General features: G+C 50.3%; 1 protein-coding gene across 4 annotated transcripts in view; it reads left to right on the forward strand.

Annotated features, from left to right (window-relative positions):
- Nucleotides 1-14,060, forward strand: part of LOC115081943 (butyrophilin subfamily 1 member A1-like) — a 46,342-nt gene that overhangs the window by 444 nt on the left and 31,838 nt on the right. For 3 of the 4 annotated variants that reach the window (XM_029586188.1, XM_029586189.1, XM_029586186.1), the window contains exons 2-3: nt 5,111-5,207; nt 7,979-8,329. In XM_029586188.1, the coding sequence (XP_029442048.1) occupies nt 5,120-5,207; nt 7,979-8,329 (439 nt within the window). In that variant the 5' untranslated portion in view covers nt 5,111-5,119. The remainder of the gene's footprint in view (nt 1-5,110; nt 5,208-7,978; nt 8,330-14,060) is intronic. The other variant, XM_029586187.1, reaches the window with a different exon arrangement.

Raw genomic sequence — 14,060 nt, forward strand, 5'->3', positions numbered from 1 at the left:
GTAGAGCTGTAGAAGGGGAGGGATTTTGCTGCTGGGAGTGACTGGGTGTGTGCTGAGTGTGAGAGAGCCCTGGGGTGGGGAGGAAGGAGAGATCGTCTCCCCTCTGAACACCCTCTCACATCTTTTCAGTGAGATCTCAGAGCTGCGGCCCCACAGGGCTCCTTGCTATAGATACAGAGGGGAGATGGTGGTGGTGCAGGGCGGTGCTCGGATGTGATCTGCCATCTCTGCTTCAGTGACTCAATATTATTTATAAAGAAGTTACCATTTTATTAAGAATGAATATACATTTCCCTGACCCAGCCTGAACATAAACTTCCTTTTTTATAAAACTACATCTGCTGAGAGCAAAAATATTAAATACTGAACCTGAGAATGCTGGTACTGATATCCCCCACAGCTCTGCCAATGCACCTCACTCCTGCCCTGCAGCACCCCCTGCTATTCCAGTACTGAGACCCTCACACACAGCTCTACCAATGCACCTCACTCCTGTCCTGCAGCACCTCCTGCTATTCCAGTACTGAGACCCTCACACACACAGCTCTACCAATGCACCTCACTCCTGCCCTGCAGCACCTCCTGCTATTCCAGTACTGAGACCCTCACACACAGCTCTACCAATGCACCTCACTCCTGTCCTGCAGCACCTCCTGCTATTCCAGTACTGAGACCCTCACACACACAGCTCTACCAATGCACCTCACTCCTGCCCTGCAGCACCTCCTGCTATTCCAGTACTGAGACCCTCACACACAGCTCTACCAATGCACCTCACTCCTGTCCTGCAGCACCTCCTGCTATTCCAGTACTGAGACCCTCACACACAGCTCTACCAATGCACCTCACTCCTGCCCTGCAGCACCCCCTGCTATTCCAGTACTGAGACCCTCACACACAGCTCTACCAATGCACCTCACTCCTGCCCTGCAGCACCTCCTGCTATTCCAGTACTGAGACCCTCACACACAGCTCTACCAATGCACCTCACTCCTGCCCTGCAGCACCTCCTGCTATTCCAGTACTGAGACCCTCACACACAGCTCTACCAATGCACCTCACTCCTGTCCTGCAGCACCTCCTGCTATTCCAGTACTGAGTCCCTCACACACAGCTCTGCCAATGCACCTCACTCCTGCCCTGCAGCACCCCCTGCTATTCCAGTACTGAGACCCTCTCACACAGCTCTGCCAATGCACCTCACTCCTGTCCTGCAGCACCCCCTGCTATTCCAGTACTGAGACCCCCACACACAGCTCTGCCAATGCACCTCACTCCTGTCCTGCAGCACCTCCTGCTATTCCAGTACTGAGACCCTCACACACAGCTCTGCCAATGCACCTCACTCCTGCCCTGCAGCACCCCCTGCTATTCCAGTACTGAGACCCTCACACACAGCTCTGTCAATGCCTCTCACTCCTGCCCTGCAGCACCTCCTGCTATTCCAGTCCTGAGACCCTCACACACAGCTCTGTCAATGCCTCTCACTCCTGCCCTGCAGCACCTCCTGCTATTCCAGTACTGAGACCCTCACACACAGCTCTACCAATGCACCTCACTCCTGCCCTGCAGCACCTCCTGCTATTCCAGTACTGGGACCCCCACACACAGCTCTGCCAATGCACCTCACTCCTGTCCTGCAGCACCTCCTGCTATTCCAGTACTGAGACCCTCACACACAGCTCTGCCAATGCACCTCACTCCTGCCCTGCAGCACCCCCTGCTATTCCAGTACTGAGACCCTCACACACAGCTCTGTCAATGCCTCTCACTCCTGCCCTGCAGCACCTCCTGCTATTCCAGTCCTGAGACCCTCACACACAGCTCTGTCAATGCCTCTCACTCCTGCCCTGCAGCACCTCCTGATATTCCAGTACTGAGACCCTCACACACAGCTCTGCCAATGCATCTCACTCCTGCCCTGCAGCACCTCCTGCTATTCCAGTACTGAGACCCTCACACACAGCTCTACCAATGCACCCCACTCCTGCCCTGCAGCACCTCCTGCTATTCCAGTACTGAGACCCTCACAAACAGCTCTGCCAATGCACCTCACTCCTGCCCTGCAGCACCCCCTGCTATTCCAGTACTGAGACCCTCACACACAGCTCTGCCAATGCACCTCACTCCTGCCCTGCAGCACCTCCTGCTATTCCAGTACTGAGACCCTCACACACAGCTCTGCCAATGCACCTCACTCCTGCCCTGCAGCACCCCTGCTATTCCAGTACTGAGACCCTCACACACAGCTCTACCAATGCAGCTCACTCCTGCCCTGCAGCACCCCCTACTATTCCAGTACTGAGACCCTCACGCACAGCTCTGCCAATGCACCTCACTCCTGCCCTGCAGCACCTCCTGCTATTCCAGTCCTGAGACCCTCACACACAGCTCTGCCAATGCACCTCACTCCTACCCTGCAGCACCCCCTGCAATTCCAGTCCTGAGACCCTCGCACACAGCTCTGTCAATGCCTCTCACTCCTGCCCTGCAGCACCTCCTGCTATTCCAGTACTGAGACCCTCACACACAGCTCTGCCAATGCACCTCACTCCTGCCCTGCAGCACCCCCTGCTATTCCAGTACTGAGACCCTCACACACAGCTCTGCCAATGCACCTCACTCCTGCCCTGCAGCACCTCCTGCTATTCCAGTACTGAGACCCTCACACACAGCTCTACCAATGCACCCCACTCCTGCCCTGCAGCACCTCCTGCTATTCCAGTACTGAGACCCTCACACACAGCTCTGCCAATGCACCTCACTCCTGCCCTGCAGCACCCCCTGCTATTCCAGTACTGAGACCCTCACACAGAGCTCTGCCAATGCACCTCACTCCTGCCCTGCAGCACCCCCTGCTATTCCAGTACTGAGACCCTCACACACAGCTCTGCCAATGTACCTCACTCCTGCCCTGCAGCACCCCCTGCTATTCCAGTACTGAGACCCTCACACACAGCTCTGCCAATGCACCTCACTCCTGCCCTGCAGCACCCCCTGCTATTCCAGTACTGAGACCCTCACACACAGCTCTGCCAATGCACCTCACTCCTGCCCTACACAGAATCTCCTTTTGCAGTACTGAGACCCTCATTCAACTCTGGTTTCTGCCCTGCTGGGAACATTCACCTGTCCCTGAGCCTTGACATCTTTTGGTGTTGGCTGAGGTATAGCTAGCCTGTGACTGACATGATCTTGGTCACAGGCGCCATCACAATCTGCCAGCCTCCCCCCTTACCGATAGAGACTTGGTGTCTGAAGAGCTCAGCTGCCAGGGGGAGAAGAGCCGCTGTACCAGCTTCTGGAGTCTGCACAGTGTGGCTTTTTGTGGTTTCCAGTTCAGTATTTGTCTGCACGTTTGTGTCTATAATTTATGGTCTCTTTATTCCGTATTTAGTGAGCCCAGAGTGTAACTAGGCACTTCCTCCTGTCTTTCAGATCCAACCTTTGCAAGGTGTCACTAACACATTGACACTTAATTTCATACACGGACTTGGTTATTCGCAATATCTATTTAACAGTCATCCTTTTCTTATTATATTATTTAACCGATTACTTGCAGACTATATACGCAACTAAAGTTCCTTTTAAAATGCGAACACACACACTCAGCTAAAAACACGAATAATGTTAATTTTATAATAATATTATTTATTTGTTAAATACTATTGTTACTTTCACTGTTCCTTGTAATTATGTTCAATGGTTGATTGTTATTGTTCAGTGTTCTATGTAAAAAACCCCAGTCTAACCTCCCAGACCAGGGCAACCTTTCGTTACTTGTAAACCGGATTGATTTGTATTGCATACAGGAATTCCGGTATATAAAAATTAAAAATAAAATAAATAAAATAGCTCTGTCTATGTGATGGAAGTGAAGTATTCTGCTAGCCTGTAGTTTCTGTGTCGGGATCTATAACAGCCTGGCTTGTTCACATTTCCTAATAGGAGGTGTATTGGTGTTTTAGGACCTGGCATAATATTTACAGTGCTGCCTTTTCATAAGTAGGATATTTACTGTTTGAGTGCTGGCAGTTAGGGCTCTTTTGATATGGGAGGTTTGCAATATTGTAATTGTGATTCAATACACGGCTTTCCCAGGGCCAATCCCTCACCCAGCGTGCATTACCCCAGGCTTAATATCGTATGGGCTCCAAGGGTCTTTTTCTAAATTCTTTTGGCAGGGTTTCTGGTTGGCACCACAGCAGTACCTGTGCATATAATATACACCCAGAAGTGATTATTTTTATCCCCCAGTCCTTCCTCATGTAAAATCTGTTATTATAAATGCATAATTGTGAATTGTGTATGGGGAGGAGGTGGGTGCAAGGCTGGGGTGCTTAATCCCTACACCCACCCCTCACTCATACATCCCTACACACTGAGGGGGGGGGCAATAGAGGGGAGATCTGGGGAGGTGTAGAACTGGCACAGAACTGGAGGGGGAGAAGGGGGGATGAAAGCTAGATGAGTGAATAGAGAGGCCGAGGTAAAGAGAGAGAATAAAAGGGAAAGATTGATATTAGACTGAGGCGTAGGGAGATACTGACGAGACAGGAGAGAGATGAAACAGAACATGAACAGGAGACCCTGTAAAGGAGTTAGGAGAGCAGTATAAAGAGATGAGGACCAACGTGATTAGAAAAATAAAAGTCCGGACAGTCAGAGTAGAAAAGAGCATTTTATATTCAGTTTAGAGGACGGACTCTGTGGACTTTGGGAATAAGCAGCTCAGGATCTCTTATTTTGCTCAGTGCAGGAGGAAATGTGTTTCTGCTTCTCTGGTGTTGCAGGGCATGCAGAGTCTGCTTTCTTGGGGTTTCCAGTTCAGTTTTTGAATGAAGGCTCATGATGGCGCCAGGATCCCTGTACTGGTTCTGATTCAGCTGGCAGCCCATAGGGGCAGGAGGAAGCTGCTGGGTCAGAATAAGAATGAAAGTGAAAGCCCCATAGATCAGTGAGTCCTGGCTCGTGGGGTCGTGTGTTATGTTCAGGGTCAGGGCGCCCTGTTATACTTGGCCATAGCTGCCAAATAGCCGAGCTGCGGCTCTGGGTGTGGGAGTAACTTCATTTCAGTTTGTTCTAGGTTGATTGATTTTATTTTTTTCAGAGGCACTGAATGAAGATGCAGTTTCCTGATCCCCCCATGGTAAGAGCTCTCTGCTCCCTTCTGGTGATTTCTCATCACTTCCAGACTGTGAATGCAGGTGAGACGTCTCTTAATTTCCTGTGCCTTTTTATCATTATTAACTGCCGGCATTTTATCTCCACTTTCTCTTATTCTCTGTACTCAGCTGTGTCATGGAGTTAAGAGAAAAGGACCAGAAACTGCTGTTTGCAATGGCAGGAATAAAATTATATCTGAGGTGATAAAATCCTCCGAGACTCAGACTTTCCCTTCTGCAAGCAGTGGTTAGAGGAGGAGGCAGAGGACCTGGGATGCCAGGGTCAAATCCTGCTTCTCACCTCCCCCTGCATCTCCTCAGGTACAACAAAGACTCTGAGTCCTCATGGGCAGGGAAATAACTGAAGAACCTGAACTGTAACTCTCCTTCAGCTCGGATTTTGGAAAAAATGCGCAATTAAGACTGAAATCCAAATCTATTCGAGTAACAATGAGGCTGCACTGTACTTTTGCCAGCAGCAGGCATCCTCCTCTGACCAATAGAAGAGCTCTCCCTGTGCTCCCTCCCATAGCCTCTGACCAATAGAAGAGCTCTCCCTGTGCTCCCTCCCACAGCCTCTGACCAATAGAAGAGCTCTCCCTGTGCTCCCTCCCACAGCCTCTGACCAATAGAAGAGCTCTCCCTGTGCTCCCTCCCATAGCCTCTGACCAATAGAAGAGCTCTCCCTGTGCTCCCTCCCATAGCCTCTGACCAATAGAAGAGCTCTCCCTGTGCTCCCTCCCACAGCCTCTGACCAATAGAAGAGCTCTCCCTGTGCTCCCTCCCATAGCCTCTGACCAATAGAAGAGCTCTCCCTGTGCTCCCTCCCATAGCCTCTGACCAATAGAAGAGCTCTCCCTGTGCTCCCTCCCATAGCCTCTGACCAATAGAAGAGCTCTCCCTGTGCTCCCTCCCATAGCCTCTGACCAATAGAAGAGCTCTCCCTGTGCTCCCTCCCATAGCCTCTGACCAATAGAAGAGCTGTCCCAGGTGCCTGTGCTCCCTCCCATAGCCTCTGACCAATAGAAGAGCTCTCCCTGTGCTCCCTCCCATAGCCTCTGACCAATAGAAGAGCTCTCCCTGTGCTCCCTCCCATAGCCTCTGACCAATAGAAGAGCTGTCCCAGGTGCCTGTGCTCCCTCCCATAGCCTCTGACCAATAGAAGAGCTCTCCCTGTGCTCCCTCCCATAGCCTCTGACCAATAGAAGAGCTCTCCCTGTGCTCCCTCCCATAGCCTCTGACCAATAGAAGAGCTGTCCCAGGTGCCTGTGCTCCCTCCCATAGCCTCTGACCAATAGAAGAGCTCTCCCTGTGCTCCCTCCCATAGCCTCTGACCAATAGAAGAGCTCTCCCTGTGCTCCCTCCCATAGCCTCTGACCAATAGAAGAGCTGTCCCAGGTGCCTGTGCTCCCTCCCATAGCCTCTGACCAATAGAAGAGCTGTCCCAGGTGCCTGTGCTCCCTCCCATAGCCTCTGACCAATAGAAGAGCTGTCCCAGGTGCCTGTGCTCCCTCCCATAGCCTCTGACCAATAGAAGAGCTGTCCCAGGTGCCTGTGCTCCCTCCCATAGCCTCTGACCAATAGAAGAGCTGTCCCAGGTGCCTGTGCTCCCTCCCATAGCCTCTGACTAATAGAAGAGCTGTCCCAGGTGCCTGTGCTCCCCCCACAGCCTCTGACCAATAGAAGAGCTGTCCCAGCTGCCTGTGCTCCCTCCCACAGCCTCTGACCAATAGAAGAGCTCTCCCTGCCACCTCTGCTCCCTCTCACAGCCTCTGACCAATAGAAGAGCTGTCCCAGCTGCCTGTGCTCCCTCCCACAGCCTCTGACCAATAGAAGAGCTCTCCCTGCCACCTCTGCTCCCTCTCACAGCCTCTGACCAATAGAAGAGCTCTCCCAGTTGCCTGTGCTCCCTCCCACAGACTCTGACCAATAGGAGAGCTCTCCCAGTTGCCTGTGCTCCCTCCCACAGCCTCTGACCAATAGAAGAGCTCTCCCAGCTACCTGTGCTCCTTCCCATAGCCTCTGACCAATAGAAGAGCTCTCCCAGCTGCCTGTGCTCCCTTCCACAGCCACAGGAATGATGCAGGTTTTGGGTTTATGTAGCAGGGAGATTTTATTTCTCAAGATGTGCAGAGAGGTGGAAGGGTTTACAAATTTCAGGACTGCAGTTGAGCGATGGAAGAGCGATCCTTGCCATGGGAGGATGAGTGACAGATCGAGGTCTGACCCATGAGATCTTCCCAGGCTTGATCTGCTCTCACCCAGCAAGGATGGGTGGAAAACATTTTTCAGTAGGATCTAGGAGTATCCAAGAGCAGGTGGTGGTCAGCAGTGTCAGAAGCAGTGGATATTTCAAGGACAAAACGGATTGAGTGAAGGCCTTTGGCTTTTGCCAAGAACAGGTCATTGGCGATGTTGGCAAGGGCTGCTAGGAGGCTAGGTCTGTGGGGATGAAAATTACCCCCACCCCACACAATAGAGGACCACAGGATGTATCCCCTAACTCTATCGGCCTGTGCCCCACCTCTCACTCAGCTAAGAACAACCCTTTGCTTCCTACTCTAGCCCCTCCCTTCCCAGGCAGCAGAGAGCAGGAGAGGAAGGGGTGAAGCTGCAGTGGGCAGAGCAGAGCAAGAAAGAGCTAATCCTCTCCTTAATTCAGCCCCTGCCTCCTCTCATCTCCCAGGATCCCATGCATGGAAAGAAACACAGGCAGAATAAGAGCCCTGTCTTTAGATTTCTCAGCTGTCAGTCCCATATTCTCCATTTCTGACTGATGTCATTCCCTTTGTTTTTTTGTGTCACATAATTAGCAGAAGGATTTAAAGTCATCGGCCCTGATGGGCCCGTGGTGGCTGTTCTGGGTGGAGATGCTGAGTTACCCTGCCGCCTCTCCCCACCCCTCAGCGCAGAGCACATGCAGGTGAGGTGGTTCCGATCCAGATTTGATGCACTCGTGCACCTGTATGAGAACGGGACGGATCAGAACGAGCGACAGATCCCAGAGTACCGAGGCAGGACGGAGCTCATCAGGACTCACATCTCCAATGGCAGCGTCTCGCTGAGGATACACAGTGTCTGGCTGAAAGATGAGGGAAGTTACATATGTTTCTTTCAATTTGATACTTACTATGAAGAAGCAACGCTGGAGCTGAAAGTAGCAGGCAAGTATCAAGTTTAATCCTCTTCTCTGTTTATTCTGACCCTGACTGAATGACATAAGGAGCCTTTAGTGCAGGAGACACACGGTGCCATTTTGTAGCTGCACTGCAGGACTCCCTGATACTGCAGAGATATTGATAATAAAATAGGCAGAGGAGGGATAGGAGAGATTGCATATGGAGAATAAGCTCGGGAAACAAGAATAGACAGCGACAAACTGAATAGGGTGGTGATTAGTAATAAATAATACTAATCAGGAATAGGACCTGATCATATTGTAGGGTGATGAGCGGGGAGTGAGTGAATGAAGCAGAAATCCAGGGAAGACTCATAGAGGTGGAAGCAGGGGAGAAAGATCTCCTACTGCCCCTCTCTATAAGGCTCTTATCAGGGCTCACTTACTGTCCAGGTTAGGCAGGCACCATCCCTTTAAAGCTCCCGCCTTATCCTATCAGATATGATTTCTCTTCTGTAGCCCTTGCTGGGAGCTTGCATCCACCATAGTTACAGGTTCAGCTTGCATAGAGTTTAAGCTCTCCTTAGTTTGGTATAGAAGAAAGCAGATGTTATTTAATCCACTCATCCTTCTCTGTAACTTTCTACTCCTACTCCTCACTTCTATAGAGCCACAGCTCTGTACAAATTCACAGAAGGGACAGTCCCTGCTCCGAAGAGCTTACGGTCTAATCAGGACAAGCAAACAGGGCAAAAGAGAGAATGGTTGCAATTAATATTTATTTATTTGTTTAGAGGTTTTATATCCTGTCGTTCCATGCGAGATTCACTAGATCACAACGGTTTACAGTGAAACATTCACAATTATAATCCACAGTACAATGGCAGACATCCGAATTCATAATCAAAAAGAATATAGCGGGATTGCGAGGTAGAATTATTTTTCAAGTCCTAATTTGGTTTTCTGAGACCTGGTATTCTGGAAGTTTGTCATTCGTAGGCATTTTTGAAATGTCTTTTTTGTCAGTTGTTGTTCGTAGCTCTTCAGGCTTGGGATTGCAGAGTTTCAGGCCAGCAATTGATAATCCTCTATCTCTGCTTTGTGTCAGCTGAGAATTTCTTATGGTGGGGTCTGCTTGTTTTGTGGTCTGAGATTTCGGTGGTGGGGATTGTGTGGTTTCAGTGTCGCTCTTGTCTGGGTTAGTGTTATTGAATATAATCATTAGAACTCTATAATATATTCTTGATTGCATTGGGAGCCAGGGCAGAGCCAGCAGTGTAGGAGTGAGGAGCTCCAGACAGCAGCCTTGCTGCGGCATTTTGTAGTAGTTGAAGTGGTTTTATGTGAATTGCCGGAAGACCTAGAAGTGAGGAGTTGCAGTAGTCGAGCCTTGAGAGAATATTAGTGTTTGTAGCACGTTTCTGAAATCCGTTGTGGTTAGTAATGGCTTCAGTCAGCTCAGACTCCACAACTTGTTGTAACCTGATTGAATCAGTTTACTAATACGGGTTTCCATTGTTAAGTTTTAGTCGATTTGAACACTTAAATCACTTACTTGAGTTGATGGGATTATTTGCCACTTTCCCAGATCTATACCTGGTGATATGGATTTAGGTGGATTTCGGCTCAGCCAAATTATTTCTGTTTTTTTGGTGTTCAATGAGAGTTTAAGTTGCACTAGTTTATCTTTTATTGTACTCAGTAAGGCTGTGAGTGGGATAGGCAGGGGATAAGATGTTCTTCTTAGGCTGGATTTGAATAAGGCAAGAGAGGGAGCCCCAAGTCAGAAAGTCTGATCCCGGTGTAGGACGCAGCAAAAAGCACAGATAAGAGGCACTTGCCAGAGGTGTGAAGTTCACGAGGAGGGCTGTAGGGAGAGGTAAGACGGGGAGGCAGAGAGGAGCTGCAGAGTGAGGAGCTTGAGCTGTGGATGGAAGCAGAAGGGGCCCCAGTGTAGTGACTTGTGAGGCAGGGTTATAAGGGTCAGGCGACATCGGTGGAAGGGAAGTCCCAGCTGGATTTTTGGATAGAGCTAAGAATATGTGACCGGTGTTTACAATCTTTAGCATAAAAAGATAGATATTAGACATGGATGAGTTAAGGGAATGGGTGTCTTCCTCTCAGCCCGGCGACCCTAACCATCCTCCCACCACAGGCCCTGCAGAAACGTTTTCAGGGAGGGCCACAGCAAAAACAATAGGAATTGTACAAAATCAAAATCATAGAAATAGTTAGGAAAATGCTCCCCACTAAGAGCTGCACTGATATTTCTCCTGCTGAGATATTCCTGGCCAGCTGAACAGATAATCTTCCTAAAAATGCCGAGCAGAATTTTCTGTGGAACCTAGGGGCCTAGATTTTTGGCTGAATATTCTCCTAAAGTGAAATATGGCAGCCTAGATTTGGGCCACTCTGCCTAAATTCAGCAGGCTCTGTGCTTCCCTAAGCCAGCGATCCCTCTGCACCGATATCAGAGAAAAGGGAAATCTCCCTGCAGCCCCAGGATCCTGCCCAGCCTGGGGATTCCCCTCCCAGTCATTCCAGTATCAGATAAGAGACCTCCCGCAGGGATTCCCAAGCTGCACCGGCGTCTCTGGTCTTATCGGCCCCGTGTCCACCGCACCTCTAGCATCAGAGCAATGAAGGACGCCAGGACAGCAAGAGGCAAGAGCGAGTCCTCCAGGAGGATTCTGGGGAGCAGGCGGGGGATGGCTGGGCTGCGGGGGCTTTTCTCTTATTTTGGGACAGATGGGCTCGCACCTGCATCTAGATGAGCTGCCTCTGCATCTAATTTTGGCCGAATACATTGGGCACCTAAAATTTCTCCCTCAACTTAAATCCACTTACTGCCTCCCTCCCATCTTTAGCTCCCTAAATGTAGGTCCCTCATGGATTTAGTTCCCTAAATGTGTTGAGGTGGGGGTAGGGGGGTTTAACTTTGAGGGATCCATCTCTAGGTGTTTGAACCTCCTCATACAGGATAACGTTGAAAGCAACGAAGCACACAGCAGGAGGTGGAAGGCAAGATCACCAGTCCCATGGAAAATGGAAAAGATACGGCAAGGAATTTAATGTGCAGGCAATCTGAAGCATTTAATGATTGCAATAAAGAGCTGAGTATTTTTGCTTTTTCAATTGTGGACATGGACCCCCGACATGGAGCGTGTTTCATCCTCTGCGTCAGGAGGGACCAATCACACAAGCAACGCTCAAACGTTTGAATGAACAGCATTAGCAATCTAGCTGCATATTTTTCCTTATGGCAAAGAGGGTGTAGCCACGGGTGAGGGGAATGTGGACAAGTGAAGTCTACATGGGTATTTCATTTTGGCTTGCGTAAACTGGATCTTGACTTCAGGCGGGGATGGACTGGATGTCCTCCTGAGATCCCTTCCAGATCCAACTTTCTATGAGTCTTTTTTCAAGCAAAGTTTCCCTGTACATACCCGGATCAGTCCAGACTCCTGGGTTATGCCTCCCTGCCAGCAGATGGAGACAGAGAGAGTCTCACTGACACTGTACATAACCCAGTGTGCCACCTGCAGTTCCTCAGTATTTCTCTGTCTCCAGCAGTTCCCTGTATGTACCCAGATCAGTCCAGACTCCTGGGTTTTACCTCCCTGCCAGCAGATGGAAACAGAGGGAGGCTCACTGACACTGTACATAACCCAGTGTGCCACCTGCACTCCCTCAGTATTTCTCTGTCTCCAGCAGATTGTGGAGGTGCAAAATCCTGCAGTCTGAGATACCAAAAAAAAAAAGATGAAAAAAGAAGACCAGCAGGTTACAGGATTAGGCTTCTAGCCTCCTGGGAAGGGGGGGGGGGGGTTTGTCAGTAGAGATGTGAATCGTGTGATCGATCGTCTTAACGATCGATTTCGGCTGGGAGGGGGAGGGAATCGGATCGTCGCAGTTTGGGTTTTTTAAATATCGTGTAAATCGTGTAAATCGAAAACCGGCACACTAAAACATCCCTAAAACCCACCCCGACCCTTTAAAATAAATCCCCCACCCTCCTGAACCCCCCCCCCCAAAATGCCTTAAATTACCTGGGGTCCAGTGGGGGGTCTCAGTGTGATCTTCCACTTTCGGGCACATTAAAACCCTAAAACCCACCCCGACCCTTTAAAATAAATCCCCCACCCTCCTGAACCCCCCAAAAATGCCTTAAATTACCTGGGGTCCAGAGGAAAGGTCCCGGTGTGATCTTTTACTCTCGGGCCTCCGGTGTGTTGTAGAAATGGCGCCGGCACTACCTTTGACCTGTCATATGACAGGGCAAAGGTAGCGCCGGCGCCATTTTGTTTTTTTGTCCCCTGTCATCAGGAGCGTAGGAGATCGCTCCTGGACCCCCGCTGGACCCCCAGGGATTTTTGGCCAGCTTGGGGGGGCCTCCTGACCCCCACAAGACTTGTCAAAAGTCCAGCGGGGGCCCGGGAACGACTTCCTGCACGCAAATCGTTTTTCCATACAAAATGGCGCCGGCCATACGCCGTATGGCCGGCGCCATTTTGTACGGAAAAACAACGTCAGGAGTGTAGGAGATCGCTCCCGGACCCCCGCTGGACCCCCAGGGACTTTTGGCCAGCTTGGGGGGGCCTCCTGACCCCCACAAGACTTGCCAAAAGTCCAGCGGGGGTCCGGGAACGACTTCCTGCACGCGAATTGTTTTTACGTACAAAATGGCACCGGCCATACACCGTATGGCCGGAGCGATCTCCTATGCTCCTGACGTCGGGGGACAAAAAACAAAATGGCGCCGGTGCTACCTTTGACCTGTCATATGACAAGGCAAAGGTAGCGCCGGCGCCATTTCTACAACGCACCGGAGGCCCGAGAGTAAAAGATCACACCGGGACCCTTCCTCTGGACCCCAGGTAATTTAAGGCATTTTGGGGGGGGGGGGGTTCCGGAGGGTGGGGGATTTATTTTAAAGGGTCGGGGTGGGTTTTAGGGTTGTTTTAGTGTGCCGGTTTTCCCGCCCTCCCCCTTCCCCTCCCCCTTCCCCCGATTTACAATTTTTTGACGATAAATTGGGGGAATTGTTATTGTATCGCGGCTCCAACGATTTTTGACGATTTAAAATATATCGGACGATATTTTAAATCGTCAAAAAATGATTCACATCCCTAGTTGTCAGGTCCTGGTGGGACCATCCTCCCTGGTATTTGAGGCAGGCGAGCAGAGGGTCAGAGACCCTGTAAGCTCTGTGGCGAGTGAGAAGAGCGGTGGTGGTCCCGCTTCACAAGAATGAGAGCAGAGGCTGGAAACTACAGGCCGGTTAGCATCACCTCGGTGGTGGGAAAATGAATGGAGACTCTGCTGAAAGAAAGGATAATGAACTATCTACAATCCAGTGGGCTGCTCGATCAGAACCAGCATGGATTCACCAGGGGAAGGTCCTGTCACACAAATCTAATTGATTTGCTTACTAGAGAACTGGATCAGGGAAGAGCGCTCCATGTAATTTACTTGGATTTTAGTAAAGCTTTTGATATGGTCCCACACAGAAGACTCATCAACAAAATGAGAAGCTTGGGAGTCAGCTCCAAGGCGTTGGCGTTGATTACAAACTGGTTGATGGACAGAAGAGAACGGGTGATGGTTAATGGAACCTGCTCTGAAGAGAGAGCGGTGTTAAGTGGAGAGCCACAGGGATCGGTGTTGGGACCGGTTCTGTTCAACAGCTTTGTGAGCGACATCGCAGACAGGATAGAAGGTAAGGTTTGTCTATTTGCGGATGATACTAAGATCTGGAACGGAGTGGACACGCCTGA

Source organism: Rhinatrema bivittatum, unplaced genomic scaffold (assembly GCF_901001135.1).
Source record: "Rhinatrema bivittatum unplaced genomic scaffold, aRhiBiv1.1, whole genome shotgun sequence".
Lineage (NCBI taxonomy): Eukaryota > Metazoa > Chordata > Amphibia > Gymnophiona > Rhinatrematidae > Rhinatrema > Rhinatrema bivittatum.